We start from the raw sequence: 25,986 nt of genomic DNA, 5'->3' as shown, positions 1-25,986 counted from the left end.
AGTTGTTTGTACAGTTCTGTGGGCTTGTATATAGGGTGTTCGAACTGCAATCGGAGAGAACCAGTTGGTTTCTCGAGGGTAAGGTTGGAGGTTCGTGAAAAATAAGGTTCGAACGTAACGCGAAACGCTTCGGTGCAGTTTGATCGCTCGCAAGGAAAAGAGAAATAACTGCATCTGTCGAGTGAGGTTAATCATTATTTAATCAGTACTGCGTATTTACGGAGGATACATATTTAATTGCGTGTGTTTACTCTTATCAGCAAATACCGATTTATTAACACTTCGCAGGCGGAGTGTAATCTCGGTGCAATTATATTATTGGAAATGGTTTCCTGTTTTTCGCTTGTAATTTTGTGCTAATAGTGTTGTTTTTATCGTTGTTTTCTCATGGATTTGGAATTTGTCCAATTTTCCTTGGTTTTCCTGGGATTTTTGGAAACATTCTTGAATTAAGGTCAGAAAAACAAATGCGCAATCTATGCAATATATGAAACAAAGATATTTTTTGAAGAGGAATTTCAGGACATTGGAATATTCGTGAACTGAGAGCTCCGTATTAAATACTCCAGAATAATTAGACACACGAGGGATACATGCAAATAAACAAAGTGAGCCATTTATTTCTAACCAATTTCCCATCTTCCATTTTCTCGTTAACCCACAAACTTTGTAATTCGAGAGAGTATACTCGGTCCTCCAAAGTAACCAGCTCCATTTCAGTAATTAATCGACGTTGCCATATTTCAAGCTTCATTCGCGGTCGATTCCTCGATCGTTTAAAAAATAAACACATTAAAAAGAACCTCCACTACTTGCAAAATGGATCTATTAACACTATTTCTACATTCTGAATTGTTTTTTCAACTTTTCCAATAACCGTTATGAAATTAATTATAGGAAATGTCTAAACATTGATTGAGGAAAACTGATTAGACTGAGGAAATAATTTTAAGCTAAGATTTCAAAAGTGTAGAAAGTGTTAAGCGTCACTCTGTACACCACAAATTATTATAATCATCACTATTCACTCTGATTCCATGTATTCAATAATAAACACATAATAATTCAGAAAAATGCCAGTGAAATGTTCGATCGATCTATTAAGCGTCACTGTGTACATCACAAATTATAATCATCACTATTCACTCTAATTCCACGTATTCCATAATAAACACATAATAATTCAGAAAAATAATTAAACAGTGAAATGTCCATACTTTTCATCATTCGATTAAATTCTATTCGATCTTTCCAATATTCGTTCTCCGAAGAGACAAAGCGACTCGAAAGTCCGAGCTTTTCGCAGTACGCGACTCTTCCCGAGGAAAAAAGCACTTCAGCCCTTCGTTAACCATCGCTTCACAGTCCACGGTTGGTAAATGGACAGTTTTCCAAGTGTAACGTCCCGCACCTTCGCAAACGGCCTACAGAGTTCTGCTACGTATTGATTAAACTCGTTTTCTGAAAACGAGACGTCCCCGCCGCACATTTCGTCGACGGACGCCGTAAAAGAGAGGGAGGTGCGATTAAAAAAGCTACATCTTCCCTGGTACATCCAGTCTCACATTTTTACGGTAACAGTTTCGCGGGAAGAGTTCATCAACGGAAATGGCTCAAGCTTTATTTAAATTTCGGAAGACGCGGATGGCTCTTCTCGAGGAGACGTTAATTGTGTAATGGAAATTGAAGGGGTAAAGTTGTTTAAGCATTCAGTATTGGTGGTATTTGTTGTGGATATTGTGAAATGGAAGGTTCTTTGTTTAGGAAAAGTGAGAGAATTTTAAAGGAAAATGATAGAAATTTCAAGGAAATCAGCAACTAAGCTCAGTTTCTTCTGAATCATTTAAGCGTTTGGTAAGACATCTAATAAGGCTAATGAAAATTGAAGGTTTAAAGTCACTATTAACATTACTGTCGACATTAAGAAACAGAGCTTTCATCTTCAAAGTAAATGAACTGTCCAAACAAAATGATCTTCCTCGGAAATTTCAAGAAAATCAGCAACTAAGCTCGTCAGTTTCTTCTAAATCACTTAATCATTTATTGAGCCATCTAATAAGTCGAACAAAAATTGAAGATTTAAAGTCATCTATTCACTATTAACATTATTTACTGCTGACATTAAGAAACAGAGCTTCCAACTTCAACAAATAAACTATCCAAACGAAATCTTCCTCTAAAATTTGAAGAAAATCAGCAAATACGTCTAAATCACTTCATTTTCTAAATTAGTCATTTCACACCAACTAACTCTACAAAAAACTGAAGGTTCCTACCATAGAATAATCTCTATACAAAATGATCCACCCAAAAAACAAACATTCCACAAATTACATAAAAATCGAAACATCCATTATCACTAAAGAATCTTCACAATCACCATAACGCGAACAAAACTATAACCACCATGAACTCCATAGCCGAGAATTTTGTCGAAAGTATTCTGTTTTATCACGGACAGTTCCGAAGCTATCGAGTTGCAGCCAGAAAACGGCCGTTCGGCCGGTTGGCGCGTTATCGGTGGACAGATTACGTTATCACCTCATTCACCGATGAATACCGGGCCACTAACTATAATTATCACTCCGCCGGCAATTCAATTATTACACATCGATGCTTAGGCGATATCGTCTTTCCTATGTCTCCCCACTGTAATCACCGCAAATTACAATCCGTAACGAGGGTCAAGTTCCTGGGAAATTTACGGCGCATCCGGCGCACCGATCGAAACAGCCGAGTCACCTGCATACATCGCGAACACCTTTTTCCAACTTCACGTGGGAAGAATACACGAAACGCGCAACGAAGTTCCGTGCGAACCTTTCTCCGTCGCTGACGGGAAACGCTCGTTCGAGGCGCTAGTCGCTTTGCTTCGATCTGTCCCTTGGAAAGTTAGGAAATGTTTGAGAAGAATCATTCGAGGAGAAGATTACTGAGGCGTTTTGAAGATTATTCAATTAATTGTAAGATTTAATGATTTAAGATGTGATAGTGAGATTACTTAATCACGCAATAATCGTGAAATGTTTGAGAAGCTTCGTTTGAAAAGGAAATTCGAAGAGAAGAATTCTGAGGCGTTTTGAGGAAGATTACTAAATTAAGTGTAAGATTTAATGATTTAAGATGTAATAGTGAGATTACTTACTTAATCACGCGATAATTGTAAAGTTTCGCGTTCCTCGATTTAGATTGTTCAGAAAACCTGCTTTTTGTACGTTTTCTATCGAACTTAACTTCCGTGAATGTACTGTCGGAAGCGCCGCGATGAAAGGAGCCATCGTTATTCGTTAGAGAACAAACCGAAGCTCCGAAATCCTCTTTCGCCGATGAGTCAACTGTGAATAATCGCCGATGGGAGCGCAATCGGGCCCAAATATTGACGTAGAATCAAATTTTCACGCAACTCGAACATGGTTTGTCAATTACGATCTACACTGCCGCTTTTGTGTGATCGCTTAATTGATAGAAGGAAGAGCCTTTGAATATCTTAGCCAAAATACGCTCGAAATTTCGAATACTTCCGATTATCATGCAGATATAATAACAGAATCACAACTGTTACTATCTGAAACTACTTTCAACTCTCTGACGGAATCGCTTCAGTATGACTCAACCCCTTTGATTTCCTCAACTCTAATCAGTACTACTTTGTCAATAATTTATTGTAAAAACAGAAAAATTCAAATCACATTGAAGAGTCCCGTAAATCTAGTGTCAAAGTCGCATTTGCAAAAAACTCGAAAGTCTCTAATATTCTAACCTCCAAGAGAACTACTTCAATTAACAGAATTCGAGCAAACAAACACAGCAACTAAAAAAACGATGCTTCGCGATAAACGCACGCGTCAGTCCTGAGTGAACAATATCATCGACAGAACAACAGTCCGAAAAATGGACAAAAGTAGCTGCGTCTGGAGCCACGGACCGAACAACGATATCATCGACAGAGGACCAACAGTCCGAAAAACGGACAAAAGCGGTTGGCAATCGCGAGTCGCAATTAAGCAGTCAGAAGCGACTCGAGAGATCGATGGCTCCGATGAAGCTCGGGCCGCGCCGTGAACGAAAGCTTTTACAAGCCTTCCCTGGCAACATAAACCCCCTAAATCCCACACACGGACACGGAGCGTGTCGTCGTGTGCCGCTCTGGCGAGTTTAGCAGCGCGGCTGCAGTCGGGACTGCAGCTGCGACTCGGCGCGCACTGCAGCGGCCGGCCGTAGCAATGGCGGGCGGGCGGCGCGCGCGGCGAGCTCGATGAAATTTTCAGCGGATTTTTCCGCGGAAAATTTCTAAGGAAACTTGTTCACTCGGCCGGTAGCTCGCTGCCCGGAATGTCATTATGCGGAAGTTGTTTAACGGAAGCCTCTGATACGCGAAGTCGCCGCGTCCCGTTCGAGATGAAATATTCAGGCGCGGCCGTTTCCACGTAAACGGATAGATTGTATGTACTGGGTGTTCCGCGCAACTGGGCCAAGCAATAGCTTTAAAACGGCAGCGGTAGAAAAAAATTTTCATTAAGCAGAGAGCAGGGGCGGACGCTCGCCACGGGATCGAGGGCTTTCAATGATTCAAGGTCGACTGCTGGGGGTTTGTAAAATGGTGAGCTTGTTTGTGTGTTTTAGTTTGTGGATTCGTTGGGATTGTTTAGTTTTTGAATTTGGTTCTAGAATGAAGTTTTTGGGGATTGAAGCAGTTTTGGGTGTAGTCTGTAGGAAATTTTGGGGAATTTTCATCCTTTGCTCGGAGGTTTTTAGGAGGAAGGTTTGGAAATCGCGCGTATTTTCAGGAATGAAGCTGTTTTGTTTCAGTATTTCTCAAATTGTGCATTCTAAGAGGTATGTTGAATATTGAATTTTGTAGTTTTAGTGTGTGGATGAAATGGTGGGTGAGTTGACTGTTGATTTGGGATATCATTCATCGAATCTATCATTCATAGCACTAAATGATGCATTATATGAAGTATAATATTAAATATTTGGAAGATTTAATGACTCAAACTACCAAGCACCTCGAGTTGAAACAGCAATGAACACTCCTCGATTTAATGAAATCGAATAGAAATAGAGACGGATAAGAGGAAACAAGGATTGAAAGAAGCAAGAATCTCGAAACAAGGACGAATAAGAGAGGAAACAAGGGTTGGAAAGGAAAGAAGCAAGAATCTCGGGATAAGGAAAAATAAAAGGATAGATGGATAATAGAGGAAACAAGGGTTGAAAAGGGAGAAGCAAGAATCTCGAGATAAGGAAAAATAAAAGGATAGATGGATAATAGAGGAAACAAGGGTTGAAAAGGGAGAAGCAAGAATCTCGAGATAAGGAAAAATAAAAGGATAGATGGATAATAGAGGAAACAAGGGTTGAAAAGGGAGAAGCAAGAATCTCGAGATGAGGACAAATAGAAGTAGAGAACACATAAGAGAAGAAACAAAGATTGGAAAGGGAAGGATCTCGGAACAAGGACGAATAAGGAAACAAGGATTGGAAAGAGAAGAATCTCGAGACGAGGACGAAGGAAAGGATAAGAGGAAAAGGAGGACAGAAGCGTTTCGTCAGAAGGATTTCGAGGTTTAGGTCGGACGAGAGGAGATCACGGGACTCCGTGTTCTTCCACCCTCCTCGAGACTGTAAGCTTGTCTCGGGACATGCCTGGAGTTAGCAAAGTCTGCCGGCCTATTTTTAAACCAGCTTGATAACACCCTCCCAAGTTCACGCCATAGACTTTCAAATGTACTATTATCAACGGGGTTAACCAACCCTTTGCCAGCTCCCTTCTAACTGCTCCGCGTCTCGCGCTTCCTGTCTGATTTAGGCGCTATGTGGTGAGCTGTGTTTTCCATACAAGCTGAATACACTCGAAACTTCCCTACAACCCCTCTGTTCTAAGGGTTTCTTTTGATTAGCGCTCTCCGAGTTAATGGCTAACATTTTTACTGTAATTTACGCTTGCAGCTTGCGGCGGTTTCGCCAAGTTGGATTTTGGGTTTAGTTTAACGTAGCTTTATTTGCGAGCGTTTTGTGTTTTGGATATGGAGATTTGCTGAAATGAATTCTGGGGTGTTGAGTTTAAGCTACTGTGGAGGGCAGAGGTTAATCTTTTGCAGTCGAGAGCGACTGGGAATGTTCAACATTTTGAGGTGAGATATAGACAATTGTTTGAAACTGATTTTGACAATTCACAGATAAATTAAGCAATAAAGTTTGTATTGCTATGTGGAACATTTAAATAAAATAACTAAGTTTAATTTGAAATACTAAATATTCAACTTCATAGTTTTAAGTGGTGACTGTGAAGCTACTGTCGAGGGCAGAGGTTAATCTTTACTCGAGAGCGACTGGGAATGTTCAACATTTTCCGACGAAATATAGACAGTAGTTTGATTTTGACAATAATTCACGGATAAATTAAGCAATAAAGTTTGTAAACGCACTATATTTTGCATGAGTTAATTACCACTGCCGTAGCATATGCTGCGACTCGTCTCGCATCATTGTTACAAGGATCGGACGATAAATTATTCAAGATGAATACATCGAATTCATTCGTAGAATATTATACAATGGACTGGCCATTAACGTCATTCAAGATTCTAATCCTAATCGACTATACGAATCATAAAACTCGTTAGTTTAATGCTGGTTGCACAATTTTTCAGGCTAATAATGGCTAGCCCTAACTTATCCGAGTAATAAATTAAAAACTGCGGACACTTACGTGCGGATGGTGTTAATTGATGATGACTTACCTGTAACAAAGAGATTTACGTTAGGAAAGATAGAGAAAGGCTTGCAATTAGCAGCTATGCAATGATTTTAGGCGTCCTATAAAGCGTATTATAACGTATTATAAATCGCTCACTAAACTGTTTCTTCCTTCTACTCATCGATAAACAATTATTCTTATTCTACCAACAATCCAAATTCATCCAGTAACAATCTCAACACTCATATCTCCCAAACACGAGCAAAATTTCGATCGAATCTCCATAAAACCGACTTTTTATAGAGAAATCATATACAATCGGTACGACAAAGCGCGAAGGCAGACTGCCGAGCAGCAGAAGCTTGTTAAACAAAGCGTGTAACAAGATATAAACAGAATTTCCCACGCGACGATCGAGGATCGCGCGCGATCGAAAGAATTCCGAGACCGTTGTTGAAGCCCGGTTAACCAGAATCAGTTTGATTCGCGGTAAACTGCGCGGCATTCAGAATTTCTGCTCCACTTTCGCGATCATTTAGCTCTCGCGAGAGCCAGTCCCTCGCGTCGCCGCAATTTCAAGAGGAACCGAGACGCGCGCCGAGTTTAACGCGGAAAAAAACTGTTACGGGCTCCGAACTGATACCGTATTCACGTCAGCGACTGCAGCCGGCGAACCAAGTCGCGGCTCAATGGCCGCCCTGTAATGGCTCCGGCGCTCTTTGAAAGTTTCATCGGCGCGGAAAAACGCTCCGAACCCGAGGCGCACTTCCCCGGTCGATCAACGAAATAATTTCGCGGATACCGGGTCCTGTGCTCCCCGCGCTGGAAAAATAGCACGAGAAACCTCGAATTTCCGCGGCAGGAGAACGCTTCGCGGGAATTCCTTTTCAGCGAGTTGAAAGAAGAGCGAGGAGAGAAATGCTGTGTAAATTACTGCGTTTTTTGGCCCGTCTATCGCATGTTGCCGCTGGAAACGCCGACTTTGCGGAGAGTGTCTCCTTAGCGAATTTCGGGAGACGGGTGAATGTTTTCGCGAAATGTCGAATTTTTGCGGGGGAAGTGCGTGGTATCGATGTTTTTGAGTTTGTGGGAACTTTGAGAAGCTGTTACTGTGATTTTGGTTTAAGTGTTACTGCGTTTTTATTGCATTTATTGGATGCATTCGCTTCCGAGCGCCGATTTTGTAGTATTTTCTTATCGCGAATTTCGAGAGACGGTTGAATTTTTTCGTGAAATGTCGAATTTTCAGGATGAATCTACCTGGTATCGATGTTTCTGAGTTTGTGGGAACTCTAAGATGCTGTTATTAGGATTTTGGTTTAAGTACTATTGCGTTTTTTGTGCATTTATTAGATGCATTCGCTTCCGAGCTTCAACTTTGTGGTATTTTCTGAGTGCGAATTTCGGGGAGATGGTTGAAGATTCTCGCGAAATGTTCAATTTTCAAGGTGAAACTACTTAGTATCGATGTTTTTGAGTTTGTGGGAACTCTGAGATGCAGCTACTGTGATTTCGAGTGACAGGATTCGATTTGAGTATTGCTTTGAGGACAAACTTGTATCTAAGTTGTGAACTTCTTGAAAATAAATAGCTTCACTTGAATACTATAATGAATGTTTGAAGAAACCGAAAATAATTTATTGTTACAATTTTTATAGGGATTGCATATGAACCGTTTTAAATGCGCAGTAATCAATCTATCTAGTGTTAATTCAATCTGAGAAAATGTCTGTATCTCATTAGAAAATATCGAATATTTCCAGTGAAAAACTTCTAGAGTTCAAAGGGTTAACTCGAGACATGACTCTCAGTCACCGTTTGATTTGATATAACAAAGTTGCAAAGTATCATATATAGTATTAAGTTTCGTACAATGCAACAATATGTGAATTATTTATATAAACCACCTTTGTTTCTCAATTGACGTATGTTTGCTCATTAGTTCGTTTCAAATAGTGTCATCCATATTCATATCTCATTACAAAATATCGAATATTTCCGGTAAAAAATGTCTAGAGTTCAAAGGGTTAACGTAACGGTCGCAACGATCCCACGAAGAAAGGTCTGTCTGACTGTCCAGATTGATTTCCAGTTGCGGTCGCAGAGACATTAAACCCGGTAAGTCGAAGGCGCGTTCGTTGCGACGATGACTTCATTGTTCCCTCGCGCAGGACGGCTTGGCGATTGCACGGTAAGTAAACCCTTCGGGAAACGTCGGGGCACGACAAAAGAATTGGTCCTAAAACAAACCCTTCGAAACTGTCTTGCCTTTGTCCGCGGACATCTCGCTGAAATTTGATTCCACCGGAGGACCTCTCGAACCGAGAAACAAAGAATAATACGTCGGGCACAAAAAGAGAGCGTCGACGGCTCGAAAGTAGCGCGCGTTCCCAAAGACACTGCCTCCTGTTCGCGGATTCTTCGGTTCTTTCATTTCGACCGGGGCAGACGTTTCCTGATTGGCAGCTCTAAGGGATGAATAAATTATCGAACGTTGGTAGAGTGAATTGAGATTTTCTCGAAAATGGAGGACTAAGAGTTTTGTCTTCTTGTTAGTTAATCTCTTGAATTTGAAAATTTTAGAGTAAAATTTACTTTGTAAATAATATCAACTGTCTTTAAAAATATCATCATATGCAAGATTACTAATAAACAAATTCAGTATTTATACATGTGTAATTTTATCAGCAATTTCATGCGTCTTTATATTCTCTTCTGAAACACGAGAATTTCTTTACACCGGAAGTGGTTAAGATATCAATCGTTCCAAAACAAAACAATCGAAACTAGTCATCTAGACTGTTGGTTTCAGTGTTAATTCAAGGGGTAAAATCGTCGTTGAGCCGCGCAGAGAAAGGATTCCAGGGAACCGATCGATGCAGCGGCTCCGAACTTGTCTTATATATTTCCTGAAAGTAGATTTTATTCGGCCGTGGATCATGTCTGCGAGCGACGCGATGCTAAATCCGATTAGCTTCTAAGGCGCGGCGAAGGTCGATATTTCTATACATAGACGCGCCGCGGTCGACAGAACCCGGGAACTTTCCTAGACAAACGAGAACGAGCGACCGATAAGTTGCGGAAACTGTCTGCGGGGGGATACTTTCGCGTGTCGCCGGATTTCGGGGGTTTCGGCCAGTGGATCACGCCATGGCCGCACTGGTACCGCGAACGCTTCTTTCCCTTACCGATTCTTCCGCTTCTGTGACGTAGGAATCACGCATAACTGCAATGAAGGGTTCCTTTGTACAGTCAAACCTGTTTTTGTGCAGTCCTTTTCTATACGATTGATTTTCGGCGATTTTTTACGTATACTTTCAGACGATTTAACCGTTTGGCAAAGATTCTTTGAAATGTACCAAACTTTCAACAGGCGAAGTTGAATTATATATCAATTGTATAATTTATAGAACAAAAGGAAACTGCGTGATCTCTTGCTGTTCGACTAATTAGATCATTTGTCCACGACTCAGTCTTCCAAATCTAAACTCTTCATCTCATCGAAATGTCAATATTCGTCCGCAAAGGGTTGAAATCCCTCGAAACTTGAGAATAGATATTTCCCATTGATTCTATGACTAAAATGCGTATTTTTCCTAATGATTTCAGTATTCAGTACTTAAAATTTCCCGAAACTCGTGAAATTAAATGAAGTTAACTGATTACTTCATTGTATTCACCACTTAGCAAAACGAAATAAACCAAGATGCCAATACTGATACGTGACTTCAAAGTTCCTCAGAGAAAAATATTACTTTTCCTATAAATCCTCTGACTATGGTTAGGCATATTCTTCCGGAAGACAGTGCGAACTAGGAAAAATAGATCACAGCGAAGGCTGTGGAGCGTGCTCGTGTAAAAAGGGGTAGCGGGGGTGGAGGTCGAACAGCCTGGAACGAGTTTACCCAGCTAATCTGCTCTATAACGGCGCAATTGCTGATAGACGTGTACACAGATCGCACTCGAGCGTATGTGCTACATACGTGTGTATCTAGTGTGTCTCAGTTATCGGGACGATTCAATATTTTCGTGTAACAGCTTAACCCCTTGCGGTACTAAGCTCGTGTAACATTTCACTATCGACAATTCGGAATGCAACAAAATTGTCCATACTTGAAGTGGACATTTCGGAGATGATACATTGATGACAGAAAATAGTTTGATCCGTGTGTAATGAACATTCATTGCTGTAAAGTTGATCTAGACATCTTCATCTTCTTACAATTTAACCCTTTGCGGACGAATGTCGGAATTTTGGCGAGATCGGATGTTCACATTCGCAACACTAAGTCGCAAACAAATGATTTAATTACTAAAACAGCTAGAGGTCAGTTCGTAATTTCTCTTTTCAATGATCTAAGCAATCGATGCATAATTTAGCTTCATCTTCTGACGATATTTCAAAGAATCTCCGTCAAGGGTTAACCCTTTTTTGCTGAGGTCAAATGACCACCTTTGGAACACCAAATCGCGAACAAATGATTGGACTATTCGAACAGCAAGAAATCAGTACACTTCCTCATTCTCTATTTTTTCAATTTTTTCTATTTTTTACAATTTATACAATTTTTTCTATATTTATTTGTAGTATCACAGTTGTACCATTTAAAGACATTTCAATGACTTCAAAATATTGAATAAATAGAGCGTCGTATTAAGCAATTGAATGAACTAACGTGAGAAACCAAGAGCACTTCGGACAAAGGGTTAAGCATTGTGTTTAATTTAGCAGAGTCTGCAAAAGGCTTCGTACACTAACAATCTTCGTCAAAGGGTTAAAGTATATTTCTATTAACCACCGAACACAACGAGAGAATCGCGATCCGGCGTCGATTCTCCATGCGAACAACAAAAGCCAGTTCCGAAAGGGGAGCGGGAACCGGTGTGCCGGCGTATCTGCTTTCCGAGCCGATGGAATATGCGCGGATATCGCGTTCTTGGCTGACATTGCAACTTCTGCATGCCCGCACGCGAAATCAGTGTCGGCAGATACGAGGCAGCGAAGGGAGCCGGCTCACGGGCAAGTTATTTGCATCCTAAAGAAATTTTTCACCGGCTACACCGCAACATTCGAGGTCCTGGCGGGATATTCTTGCGTGGCATTGTCTACGCGTTTTGCTATCATTCGCGGTAAAAGTTAACCCCTTGCCCTATGTGAGTGAATAGGACAAACGTTAGTTTTTATGTTTCTAGTTAATGCAAGGAATAGGGAAATGGTTTCCTTCGTTGGAGGAATTGTCTACTTAGTGAGGATTTCGAGCTAATTATCCGAGCAGAAGAATTATAATCCTAATTTTAAACAGAACAATCGCATAATTTGTAAAACTTGGAAGATTGGAAAAACAATATTTATTTTCCTTAGTTTCAGACTCTGTATTTATCTAGCAGATGTAGATGTATCGATCTTAGTCGAGAAATAAATCAAACGAATGATTTAGTTACTCAAACAGCAGGAGATCGGTATAGTTTCTTCTCTCTAATAATTTAGCTTCATTTGCTGAAGTATATTTCAAAGATTCTTCTGCTCTTCATCGGCAGTTTCTACCAGAAATCGGCGTCGAAAATTTCGATGTTCCATCAGCAACGGTATTTCATTAAAGCCGACAAATAGAATAGAGAATGAACAGGGCGGCGCGTGGTATTGCTTCGCGACCTTAATTTCCGGAGCCCTCACTTTCGCCTCGGCCGGCCACACACACACGAGCGAACACAGTCGCAGCGTTTCTTTGCGCCTCGCTCCTCTTCGTTCTCGCGGCGAGAAAAGAGTTGTAAACGGAGGTGGGTCGAGGGTATTTTATTACCCCGTTCCAGGAGTATCTTAGCTCCGGGTCCAAAGAGAATAGGAAAAGATGGCGGCGCGGCGCACTATAATTCCTAATTTCGACGATTAGGCGCGCGCTGCTTTCCTGATACTCGCTACCGTAAATTCCGCCGGTCTTCCGTTTCGCTGGGATCAAGAATGTATAAGGAACGTACCTTAACTTTTAGCATTTCGGAAATGGTAGCTCGTGGAAATTGATAGCGTAAGGAAACGATTTGGGAGTGATGTTGATAGTGTTTCTGTCGAAGGTGTCTAAATGTGAAATTTTCAGTTGAATTTTCTGAGGTGAATTATTTGTATTCAATTGAATTTTCGACGTTTTATGGGGTTAATTTTGTAATTGTTAGTGAGGAAGTCGAATAGTTAGTTCAGACTGTAGAAGGGAAGTTGGAAAATAATTTTAGTTTGAGAATTTCGAAGGTGTCAGAAGATACCTTTGGAATTCTAGTTGAAATTCTAGTTAAAATTCATTCATTTCAATTCTAGTTAAAATTCATTCATTTCAATTCTAGTTGAAATTCTACTTGAAATTCTAGTTGGAATTCATTGATTTTAATTTTAGTGGAAATCCTACTTGAAATTCTAGTTGAAATTCTACTTAAACTTCTACGAAAACCACCGGTGGCTCACAATAAGATATCACATTAGACAGTGTGTATCATCGATGGCTCATTTGACAGTGCGTACCATTAAATACGTGGCTCTTCAATGGTTTGCTAATTAGAAAACACTGCCATATATTCGAAAATTCATTTACTTATCGATCATTTCAATATTTTTATCAATTTCGAGAACTCAGTGGCCAAATGGGAAAGAGTGGAAATTACAGCGCCGGCGTGAACGTGTTAGGGTTTGCTTTGTGAGGCCGCGAGCGCGCCGGAAGTCTGGATATTCGGCGAGGACGGATTTCCGCAGGGTAATCTAGCACCCCTGTGTTCCCGGCAGCGGCGCCATTTGCCTCGAGCCCGTTCGAATAGATAGGAATCGTATAAATGGGTCATTCGTTTGCAAAGGGACACCGCGCCGGCCCGAGGAAAGAGAAACGTCGCCTCTTCGTTTCGCGAAACGAGCACGGCCGTCTGTAATCGTCTAATATAGGCATCCCGATAAGCTTCCACCGAATCCTCGGAACCTCCCGTTAATCGGTTCCCACCGAAAAATCCACTGGAATTCGAATTATCGGGAGTGGCTGATTAAATAATGAAACAGTACAAGTCGAGCCTGTATATGCATCAGAGAATCGATGCGTTTTGTCCGCCATTTATATAGGAATGCCGAATCGATGGACGCTAAAAGAAACTTCTGATGGTTATTATCGCAGTATTTTGCTCGAGGGACAAATTACCTTCGATCGCTGCGATGTAGCGGACAGCCTTCCGGGGAATTTGAATCTTTGTCATTTTTCTTGTTACTCGAACGCGAGTGCGATGCTACGAGCGTTGGTTTTATTGGGAACAGCTGATGAAATAATGAAACGGTATATATTTTACAGCGTGACTTTATTGCACCTTCGAAAAACACGTCTAGCTCTTTCGAGTTCGCGAACGCGAATGAATCGAACTCCCAAAAGTAAGTTGGCGTCCGCTTTTCTTTGCCAGACTGTTTACGGCGTTGCCTGGAGAAAAGTCTCTTGACTTCGCCTGACAAAGTCCAGACACGTCTGGCTGCCTTCCTATTGCCCTCGTTTAGACTGAAGATATACGAACGTTGGCCATTTTTGCTTTTACTGGCTTAGCATTAGTAATAATTCAACAGGTTTGATTAAACGGATTCGAATGGAAGGAGAATTCAACGCTGGAAGTGCCCAGCAGTCGAGTCGGCTTTCCAAAATTGTTCTATAGAAACCCCAGGAGTCCGTCTATCCAGACTTCGATCACTCAAAACTTAGTTTGCGTGTTGCCAGACAATTTCTTTCGAAACTGCTCAGAGAAGGATCTATTATTTGCTCAATAATCGTTAAAGACGAATTTAGGAATGGTAGTTCTATCGTTAAGCAGTTCATTCGGGTGTCGAGAAGGTAGAAACATCGTGGAACTTTACTGCAATTATAAATTTTGTTTATAAAAGTTACTCTCCGTTCAGCAACTTGTGTACTACAAAGGTACTTAGACATTGATCTAGTTGTCTAAGGTTCAAAAGCTTTTGAGTGTACATCTATTAATTTCCCGAAATTAGCATAAATTTCACAGAAAACTCTGACAATCCAAAGTTCACTGTAAAAGCGTCGCAACGCAGAGAATTTCGCTAAAAATCAGCTGAATTGGATTTCCGACGATAAAATCGACTTCGCTTGGCTTACCGAAGGAAAGAAGGAATTCCAACATAAATATTCCGTCCCATAAGATTCGAGAATCTTCCGTAGATGATTTAAAACATTGAAATGTTAAACGAGGGTAAAGTTGAAGAGAAACAGTGTTGCTCTACAGTATAATAATTAATATTTCATTTGGATTCAAAAGAACCGAGTAATGTTTCTGTTTGTTAGATCCTATTTAAACTGTTTATTATTCAAGGGGTTAAAGGCCACTACACACTGTCTAACGGTTCAATTCCTCAGTCGATATTTCCCAGCCCGATTAATCCGATTTCCTTGGAATGCATTCGGAAAAAGGTATGCCCGAAATTCCCAGTCGGTTCAATTAAATTTCCCCGCGAAACACCCGTTAGATTTCCGACGGGCCGGTGCGCCGGTGCTTCACGGACTTAATTAAAAATTAAACGAGCCCTCCGGGAGCGTCGCGGCCGCCGAAATTCGTCGACGCTTGCTCCATAAAGCCGAGGATTCAGCGTCGGTCCTCACAATGACATCCCTCTGCAAACGAATCGTCTATCCATACCGATCCCGCCGTTTCAGACTCGACTACGCGAAGTGTATAATAATCTATCTTATTGTTTGTGTTCAAATAGATTTTCAATGGTAAGAAAAGTGCGTTGTTATCGCAGCAACTAGCTGAATGTCACATTAGTTAGCATTATTCATAATATAGAAATGTTTTCGAATAATCATGGTGTAATTCAGTGAACTATAGTAATTCGATTTGGGTCACCGGTGACCCCCATGGCATTCAACGTGTTATTAGAACTGCTGCAATATTCGAGCCTACAGGGTTCAAAGGGTTAAACGGAAGCACTTTTGAACTGTTTGAGTTGTCTGGATTGTCTGAATTGCTTGAACTGCTAGAATTGTTTGAATTGTTTGAATTTTTTGAATGGTTCGAATTGTCTGACTTGCTTGAACTGAGCCTCCTCCGAGGCTCGTTAATTCTAATTGATGACAGATGTTAAGCGGAAACAATCATTTTCCTTCGTGGATTTTCGGACGAACGTTCAGTGGATCTTTTATCAAACTTTTTGCGGGCATTCCGCGTTACAGCGTCCCAAGTTCCGAGGAATCGACGCCGAAAGTACATATTCCGAGCGACGCTCTCTTCGGAAGTCTAACGAGAATATAAAGTTATAATAGCGCGCCGTGCAATTTAACTTGCAATCGTTAAACAAGCATGTCCCAGCGAGATTCGGCTCGAAGCTTCAAAGAATATCGTAGGTAACAATGAAATGTGTTAAACAAACGAGAATTCGAATCTGTGTCGATTTCCCGCGGATTAACACGTTGAATTCTATGGGGTCACCGGTGACTCCAAGCAAATTGAATTACTATAAATTCAGTCGATTAAAACGTTGATTGCTATGAGAAGCATCAACGTTTTGTCACTTATAATTTCTATAGCAAAGACACAAAGCAATCATTAATTTATCTAGTTATTATCTAGTTATTTACGTTAAGGAAAATTTGTATTCGAAATCAATTATCTAAGTTATATTAGTCTCTTGTAATTTGAAAGCTTCAGTCATCGGTAACCGCAGTAGCAAAGTGTTAAATGACGATTATTTGAAGATTCTATATTATAGACAATGCTATCTAATACGGTGATATTCAACATGTAGTAATAATAACGCAATGCAATTAAATGATGAACAAAATACACAAAATGAAGAGGACATGCTATTGAATTTTGCTGTATGAAATCACGCGGCATTCAACGTATTAACACTCAATTCACTAATTCATTTATTAAATATAAATATATAAATTCTTCTAACAGCAGAAACAACTGTTTCTATCCACCACTCTGCAAAATGAAATAAACCAAGATGCCAATATACTTCCAATTGACTCCGAAGTTACATAGAAGGTGAACAACCCGGAATTTCTGAACGACCGGGACAGGAGAAACAAGATGAACCGTCCAATCCAGCTAAAATTCGTACAATCAAAGAAGTCGGTCGCACTCGGAGGTGCAACGGAGGAGAATCGATATCGCGGAGGCACTTGCTAGAACTGGAGGAGCTCGCGGATGACAGAGACACTGATAAAGAAAGAACGAGAGTTGCTTGTCGAAAAAAGGGGCGAGCAACAGCCGCTGCTCTTTTGTTTTCTGGGACAAGAGGGTGTCCCGGTCGCTCAAAATCCTAGACCATTCCTTCTCGGATATGAAAAATTTCTAGTCTCGCTCTTCGATGCGTTTCTCAAAACACTATTCCAATAGCTTGATGATTCTTATAGTTAACGCTATTCCTACCACGAGCAGTCGAATGACTGTTTTTAAAATTTCGATTAGAATTTCCTATAGACGTAATTGAATCGCCTTTATACTTAATTAACTTCTTTAGGAATTTCTCAGTGAACACTGAATCTATCCAGTTGATCTTTGAAAAATTCATTGCCAAAACTAGAAACGTGGGTTTATTGAGATCTAAATTGCTTGAAATTTCAGCTTAGGTATTACTTAATCAACTTTTCAGTAATTCCTCAGAGATATTCGCACGTATTCAGCAATCCCAAAGGAAAAATCGAGGAGTTCTAGTGTTAACCCATTAAGTCTCAGTGATCTATTAATAGATCACTCACTCTAAATTGTTCTAGACAATTCATTTTTTAATAAATAATGTATCTGATCGTCTTTGTACTTCACGACTTTTCCGAAAATACATGTGTAAAACATTCTTCAATATTCACTCCTTTTTTTATTGTTTATTTTCTGAGAAAAATTTGTAGTCTTACCTACCACGACCGGTTATTTGACCGGTAGAACGATTTGTATCTTTTTGTAATAGTATTCTCTCGAAGACTCTATTCCGAAGCTATAAAGTCGTTACAAACGAAAGGTAATGCAGTTGTGGCATGATTATAGCCAAAAAGTGCCTTTCGGGGACTGCTTTACGGTACTTCCAAGTGTTTACAGTTCTCGCTCGCCTATCGGCCTCGGTAAAATCGGTCAAATCTAAATGTCGGAGATGATCTTTACAGGTGTTTTCCACTATCCTAGATTTAGCCGGGATAAACGCATGGATTTTATAGAAAGAATCCACGGGAGAAGAAATTTCGAGGCAGGAATGTTTCTTTCAATTGGCAGAAGAACTTGCCATTGAATATCAAAAAGAACTGATAAACGAGAGTTGCTTGTCGAAAAAGGGGCGAGCAACAGCCGCTGCTCTTTTGTTTTCTGGGACAAGAGGGTGTCCCGGTCGCTCAAAATCCTAGACCGTTCCTTCTCGGATATGAAACCACGTCGATGGAGGCTCCTTCGTCGGTTACTTTCCCTCGCCGGATTTTTCTCCAGCTTCTTTGCGGCAATTACAACGTCGTTCTGCAGAGTAATTGTCGCTAAGATCCCGGCGCAGTCAATCTGTTGATCCGTGGCTTCTCCCTCCGGAACCGGTACTTAGCTAAATTGTCCGCCAGGTCGGGTCAGAGTTCGTGCCCTGGTAAACAAGTTTCGATCTGCGCGAGTCGAGGAGTTCGAATGATTCGATGGGCGAATCGTTTGTGTTTTGAAGGAGTGAGGCACCGTGGAATGTGTGAATGAATGGAGAGGTAATTACTAGTGTTCTTCGTGTAATTACTGCGATGACTTTTGGGGAGATACTGTTTGATAGGAAACTGCGACTTCTTCGATGCTTCATAGCTCGAATGACTCGATGAATCGTTTTTATTTTGATGGGATTGAAAATTCTTGACTGGAGGAATAATGGAATGTGTAAATGAATGAACAAGTAGCCTGAATTGAGAACAAAGTTGCGACAATGTTCATTACTGCGACTTTCCGATGACTTTTGGAGACACTATTGGATAGGAAACTGCGATTTCTTCGATGCTTCGTAGCTCGAATGATTCGATGAACCATTTCTATTTTGACGATATTAAAAAGACTTGACTAAATAAACAAGTAAACTGAATTAAGAATAAACTTGCAATAATATTCTTTTAGAGATCTCCATCCATAATTCGAAACAATATTTTACTAATGCAATTATCAAATACCGCGAACGATCGAAACGATAGACAGCACGAAAGAAAATCTGGCGCGATGATAAAACATCCGGCAGTTTGAAACTGTTTGGTACAGTTTACCGGCGTACACTCGCAACGTGGAACACCCAGCGAAGCATAATGAGAGCATTGTTCTCGGAAATTATAGCGCATTGTTATTACCTTTTCTTTTTCCGCCGCGCTCCGCCTGTTCTATCCGGCCCTCTCGAGCCTCGTCACTTCTTTCCCTGCGTTTCGCAGTTTAATACCTCCTCTGTCTCTTTCTTCGCCGAAATATTACTTCGCCAGTCTTCTGGCGTTGGATGAGCAACGGCAGCAATGAGACCGCAATCGAAACTTTGATTTAGGCGCGCGACGTAATTTTGCCTCTTGCTGTTGGAATTTTGAGTCTTACGGGGAGAATCCGTGAATTTTATGGATGTTGAAGGCTTCAGATATTATTTAGTGATAGTCTGAGTCGAATTTGAGTACTGTGATTAGGAGAAAACGCGTTGCGATACGCTGAAACTACAATTTTCGCGATTGTAGGCGAAGTCTTCTGGGAAGAGTAGAACGAACTATCTAATAGAGTTACTCTAATTAACCCTTTGTACTCGTAAGTATTTCGTTAGAAATACTTGACATTTTCTAACTAGACAAAGACGATATTTGTGTAAATTAACGCAAAAAGAAATCGCAAGTAAACTGAGAGACAAAGCTATTTTATTTCAATATTTCATGTATGGAGGCGTTATAAAGTTCAATATTAAATATCAAATTTGACAGTTTTACTGCATCAAGTCAAGTGGTGACTGAGAGTCACCTCTCGAGAGCAAAGGGTTAAATAATAGAAACTTTCCTATAACTTACTTCATTGAAAAACTCAATACAGTTCACAAGAAAAGAAAATGAACAAAAACTTGAACATAACTTAATATTTCATTGAAAAACTCAATACAGTTCACAAGAAAAATATACAAAAATCACCAGAAACTTTCCTATAACTTAATATTTCATTGAAAAACTAAACACAGTTCACAAGCAAAATACAACGGAAGTTTCCATAGCATTCAACGCGTTAAACAATATTTCCAGAGCGCACGCTTGTCAGTCTAATCGCGACAGATCCCCATAGAAACGAGTACCAGTGTAAAAGAGAAGATAACATCCTCTCGGGAGCAAAGTGGCTCGCGCAGTTTCTAAATTTTCGCGAATTGAACAATACTGTCCTGGCTGTTGGCCGGTTTACTCGTTATTTTCGAGCGCAGCGTTGACGCGAGCGAGCGGCCGCAGTGTTTAAGGGATACCTTGCACATGGGAATAAAGCGGCAAGGCGCAGTTTCAGTTAGGCGTAATCAATAGTATTACCTGCCTCCATTATAGCCGCAGCTACAAGCTACAATGGTGGATCATTAGGAATAGGAGATAACACCGTAGCAAGATCAATTCCGATTTGAGGTTACCGGCTGGCTGGCTTCGGCTGAATAGATTGCTTCTGTTATAATAGTATTAAGACGCATTTTCTCCATGGCCACGCAATTATACGGCAAATCATGCAAATGCTCTTAGGCGAAATTAAAATTAGGACACTCGATCGACAAAAGATATTAACGATGATCTTCTTATGGAATCTTTATTCTTCGAACTGCTTTCGAAATCTAGTTTGTTGATTCATCCACTGTTAATTGTTTGGATGCTGAACTTTTGGATATTTAGCAAATATTCGAAGTGATGAAGTAGGACAAAATTAAGAGTAGTTATTTAATGAGATCACGAATGTTGTGTTGTTACAAAAGATATCAAGAAATAACAGTTATTCAAATTAAGTTACTTCGATTTAGTTCTTGAAGAATATAGTAAGAAAATTATAATTGATACTGAACGCCTCGCGCTCTCCGCCATTTTGACGCAACACAAGAGTGCTATAGCGCTCTTCAGAGTAGTGACTCTCAGTCACCACTTGATTTGACGCAGTAAAACTTAAAAATCTGATATTTATGCAATATTGGAATATTTTTTATTTTTCCCAATTTTTCTGATGACTTCCCTTCGAGTTAGTTACGAGGAATATCGTCTTTGTCTCGTAAAATATTGATAATATTTCTAGTGAGAAACTTCCGAGTGCAAAGGGTTAATATTACTTCGCAATCACTGGTTACTTCTCTAATTTGCTAGTGTTAAGTGATTAATCGTTTGAAAGATTCTTTGAAATATACGAAATCTTCAGCAGAAGTTAAATTGATCGATTGCTTAAATAATAGACAAAAAAATTATAAACAGATCTGCTGTTTGAGTAATTGAATTATTTGTTTGCGACTTAGTATTACAAATGTGGAAATTTGATTGGCGGAAATGTCGAAGGGTTAATAAATGTAGAATTTGCAATGATTTATGAAGAATATGTATTCAAAATTTTCATTCAATTGAATCCACTTTGCGAGAAACTAAACAAATTCATTAGGTTTACGAGACACAAAACAATTAGTACAATCTTTGAGTGCATCTGTTGAGATTTCAATTGATTTACAATTCAGTGAATGATTTCTCAAAGAAATTCAAAGGGTCAACGTGTTAACCTTTGCAGACGAATGTCATTTCGAGACGAAAGTTTCGTATTTGAAAAACTAAGTCGTGATTTGATTACTCGAACAGCAAGCTGTCAATACACAATTTCATTCTGTTAATTAATCAATTGATAGGTAAGCTTCATTTGTTGAAGGTTTCGTATTCGAAAAACTAAGTCGTAGATGATTTAATTACTCGAATATCAAGCTATCAATACATAATTTCTTTCTCTCAATTACTCAATCGACAAGTAACTCAGCTTCACCTGCTGAAGGTTCCTAAATAATTTAATTACTCGAACATCAAGCTCTCAATACATACTTTTTTCTCTTAACTAATCAATCGATAACTAACTCATCCGAAGGTTCCCATATCCACAACAATCACGCAATATTTCTCCGCAGCGAATTAGCTGATTACTTTTCGGGAATGACGCGATACGACACAGAAACCCGCGCGTAGGGATCCACCAGCGATCGAACGCCATTAGGGGAAGCGAGATCGCGGCGATAAAGATCCGCCATGACTGATGAGGATGTAACCGAGCGGTCCTTTTGTTCGAGCCTTTTATCGTTAACGAATTTCAAACAAGAGAGATCGAGAGAGAGAGAGAGAGATCCTCGCAATGAGCGATTCCGATGCCAGCGATATAGGGGCATCTCTATTGGCCATTTGCCAGTTCGGGCCTCGACTCGATAGTAAACAGCCAATAGGGAAGTTCGTTGCGATTCACGGTGTCGGCTTTGAAAAGCTGGCCTTGGGTGTGTAACCATTGTACTGTGATTGAAGAGGCTAATTTAGATGGACGCGCGTGTGCGCCGGGGGGAAGAAACTCTAAGGAGCGCTGCTCTCCCTCCCCCGCCAGACAAATGACTGGCAACTGACCTCAGTCACGTTAAGAAGATTGAACGCCGAATCTCGACGAGGCAGATTTTATTCCGTCCTCCTTTGGCTGGGACCCTGGAAACTCGATGGGAAATCGGCGCCGCCGTACGTCTTTCGAGCGATGCTTTCGAGTGATGCGCAGTTTTAAGGATGATGCTGGGTTTGATTGTTGGTTCTTGAGGATTGTATTGTTTCTGGAGATCATGGAGATTTGGCATTTGGTGAGGTTTTGGGAATTTTGTTGTGATTTGCGAGGTTCTGAATGCTTTATCGTTTGAGTTCGACAAGTCTTCGAGAAGGTTTGATTTGAAATAATGCGGATTTTTAAGGATGATGAGTCCTATGGAATGATATGTTTAACACTCAGTTCATTATTTCGAATTGTATTGATACGAATTTGATGCTTCAGTTTAATCAATAGAAGGTACTTTCGAATCATACCACGATATGACTCTCAGTCACTTACAGGAATGACGGGATTCTACGTTTAACTGAGTAACGAACGTAAGTTAACCTTTGCACTTTAGGAGTTTGTCGTTAGAAGTACTCAATAATCAGAGCAGAAGAGAAAATTGAGAGGAAAGTGTTTTCTTTCTTCGCATATTAGATATGAAACTTTATAATGTGGAATATAATGGTTTAGGATATTAGATATCAAACTTTACAATTTTGCTACGTTTCAAACTGAGTAACGAACGTACGTTAACCTTTGTACTCCAAAAATTTTTCTTTGGAAGTACTGAATAATCAGAGTAGACGTTTTCTGAGATACACTTCCCACAAAATCAAAATAACTAAGAATTCCCATCGATGTAACGTCTCAGTGAACCTCCGCATTCGCAACGAAGCACAATTTACGTCGCAACGAAGCCAACGTATTAGTCTGTAGAATTTCCTTGTAGCTAAACCGTCGCAGCCCGTATTTCCCGTGGTTTTTATTTGCTACTCGCCGGATGGGTGCCGCATCATCGATAAACACGGCCGGCACCTATAGGGAGGGTAATAGCGCGTTCCCCGGCCACCTACCCACGTCTATCTTTGCTCGCGAGAAACTCTAGCCGTGGAAGCGGCTCCAAATACAACGTCGTGCTTCTATTTTCATCCGATCGTCACCTCGCGTAGACTCCATGTTCGCTCGCGGATCTTTGGACACCTTTTACATGGAACGCCCTTTGCAATTCACAGAACGCATCGGCAAATTCGGAAACTGGTCAATCTTTCTGGTGGAATTTAGTTTCAGACATCTCAGATAACGCAATCAAATAGAATAATGAAGAGTATACTCGTCTAACGCAGGCCAAATGCACTTATAATGCGTTCTAACGAAAAGCTAAAGCAAAACGAACAGGAATTACATGTGTATCTGAAAGGATAAATAATTCATCGCTGAAAGAATTAATATCATTTTAATTCTAAGTCGAGAGGCGACTCACAGTTGCTATTTTTACATACAAGTTGCAAAGTTTCATGTACTATGTTAACTAATCTACTAATCTGCCTGGAAGCCAGCTTCTTCTTCTTTCATCTTTCGCGATGAAGATCGTGTAGCAAGCAGTAATATTATGTCGTCTCATAAGTTGCTGTGTTTTAACCCTAATTGGACGATATGGCTTTGAGTCATGTTTTTACTGAAATTTTCTGATTATTTCATATTTCATTTCCAAAAATTTCTTGGACCGAAACTCTCCGAAGAAAAATTCGTAACCACTCGGTTCCTCGCAGGGCTACAATAATCTCCGAGATAGGATATCTTTTTTCTCCTGTTCACACTCGACCAGCCTCTTTTTTACGTCGATTCCTTTCCACCCTCTCGAACCCATCCTCCAGCCAGCTCGCGACGGTATCGACCCTCCCCTCACCCTCCGGCGAGCAGCGACTCCCACGCGTTTTTCCCCGTTGCTCAGTCTCGTGACTCCTAAATCTCCCCCGCGCCCCCACTGCATCACGGTATCGCAAACTCGGAACTATCTTAAGGAGATTTCATGCCAGCGAAGTCTTACGGGATGAAATAATCCCGAAGATACGAGCGGGAACGCGCAGCCGGCTCTTTCGTGGTTTCCTCGAATTTTTCAGCTTAATCGCCCTGTCTTTAACGTCGCTCGCCCTCTGGCGAATCTATTCTTCGGAAATCTTCGTCTGTATGTAGGGTGTTACTTGTATGTGTGATGGAAAGAATCTATGGGGTTGATGTTTTCTTCGTTTAGGCTGTTACGAGGTATTGATGAGTTTACGCGACATTTTGACCGCTGGAGAGAAATTTCAGAAATTTGGCAAAGTTTACTGTGGTGGATTTTGTTTTTAACTATTTTATACTTATATACACTTATTTTATTTGTTAATAATTTTGTGTAGAGTGATACATTTCGAATATAATAGGAATGCGACGAGATTATCAATGGAAGACATCGTTGAGTATTTTCGGAGAGAATTAGGTCGAATACGTGCGTGGCGTTTTTCCAGAGCAAGTGGTTAACACTAAAACTACCAATTTGGAAAATGACTCATTCCTAACTTCTACAGTTGAAAAAATAGATCCTAGATTTCGGAGGAAATTGTTTTAACACGCGAATCAAGCGTTGAATGTCGGAAGTCTCGGTTCTATAGAAGAATTCCGGAAATCGAATCGACTGCTTCATTTCTATTAAACATTAACAATTGAAATAAATTCTACACATTCTACAATAAATTCTTTCACTCACACTACTGCAAATTATATATTCCAGCGAATAAGCAGATATCATCGACTGTTCCTTAATTACACGTATTTCCCTGAAACTTTCAGGAAGTCGAACAAAAAGTTTCACCGAGCTACGGGAGTATTCAGGCCGTTATTGGTCCGCAAATTGGAATCATCGTAATATAACAGATTCCAGTAAACAAAGGAAGAAATTCGACCTGTTGATACTGGGATTCCAGCACGCTGCAGCGAGCAGCTATAGATTAACGTGTGAAAGAACACCGTGAATGTGGAGTAAGTGCGGCGTGCTTTGCGAGAACGCGTTCAAGTGCGTTCCGAAAACATCGCGCAGCGTGCGAATGATTGAAAACTGACGATCGAGCACAGTGTGCAAGTGTGTCCGTGTGAATCACACTCGGCGATACGGGTTTTCGGGATTTTCGAGAAGCTGGAGAATAAGGATGGAGACGATTGTTGGGAGCGTTGTTCGAAAAAGGATTTATTTCGAGATTTTTGAGGTTTTCGAGAGGTATTTCGAGATTTTCGAGATTTCTGAGAGGTATTCCGAGATTTAGTTCAAGATTTTCGAGATTTTCGAGATTTTCGAGATTTTCGAGATTATTGAGAGTTATTTCTAGATTTAGTTCAAGATTTTCAACATTTAATTCAAGATTTAATTCAAGATTTTCAAGATTTATTTCAAGATTTTCAAGATTTATTTCAAGATTTTCAAGATTTTCAAGATTTATTTCAAGATTTCCAAGATTTTCAAGATTTTCGATATTTATTTCAATACTCGTCATCCCTTGCACTCGAGAGAAATGAAAAATTCAATACTAAGTATAAAACAAGTTACCAACAATTTCTCTCAATGTACACAAGATCTTCCTTAACAACTTAAACAGTATTCTCAATACTTCAAAAAACAATGAACGTTTCAAACACAAATATCAAATACAAAGGCTCAGCTTCATTCAGTGCCAAGACATTTATTTTCAATCTTATTAGAATCAACTGCATTTCAA

At 40.2% G+C, this 25,986-nt stretch overlaps 1 protein-coding gene and 1 long non-coding RNA gene across 20 annotated transcripts in view; one reads left to right on the top strand and one right to left on the bottom strand.

Annotated features, from left to right (window-relative positions):
- LOC116428938 (uncharacterized) overlaps positions 1 to 25,986 on the top strand; it is a 333,442-nt gene that overhangs the window by 227,989 nt on the left and 79,467 nt on the right. The gene's annotated exons all lie outside the window — the stretch shown is intronic.
- Positions 1 to 25,986, bottom strand: part of LOC116428922 (protein muscleblind) — a 438,439-nt gene that overhangs the window by 357,200 nt on the left and 55,253 nt on the right. Inside the window, exon 4 of one of the 19 annotated variants that reach the window (XM_076365706.1) lies at positions 8,716 to 9,171. The exons of 16 other annotated variants lie outside the window; for them this stretch is intronic. In XM_076365706.1, the coding sequence (XP_076221821.1) occupies positions 8,731 to 9,171 (441 nt within the window). In that variant the 3' untranslated portion in view covers positions 8,716 to 8,730. Of the gene's footprint in view, positions 1 to 8,715; positions 9,172 to 18,233; positions 18,288 to 24,187; positions 24,531 to 25,986 lie in introns of those variants that run through there. 2 more of the 19 variants (XM_076365721.1, XM_076365714.1) reach the window with 2 other exon arrangements.

Source organism: Nomia melanderi, chromosome 1, assembly GCF_051020985.1.
Source record: "Nomia melanderi isolate GNS246 chromosome 1, iyNomMela1, whole genome shotgun sequence".
In the NCBI taxonomy this organism is placed as follows: Eukaryota; Metazoa; Arthropoda; class Insecta; order Hymenoptera; family Halictidae; genus Nomia; species Nomia melanderi.
Note: the sequence above shows the minus strand (reverse complement) of the source record. Positions and strands in the feature narration are given on the sequence as shown.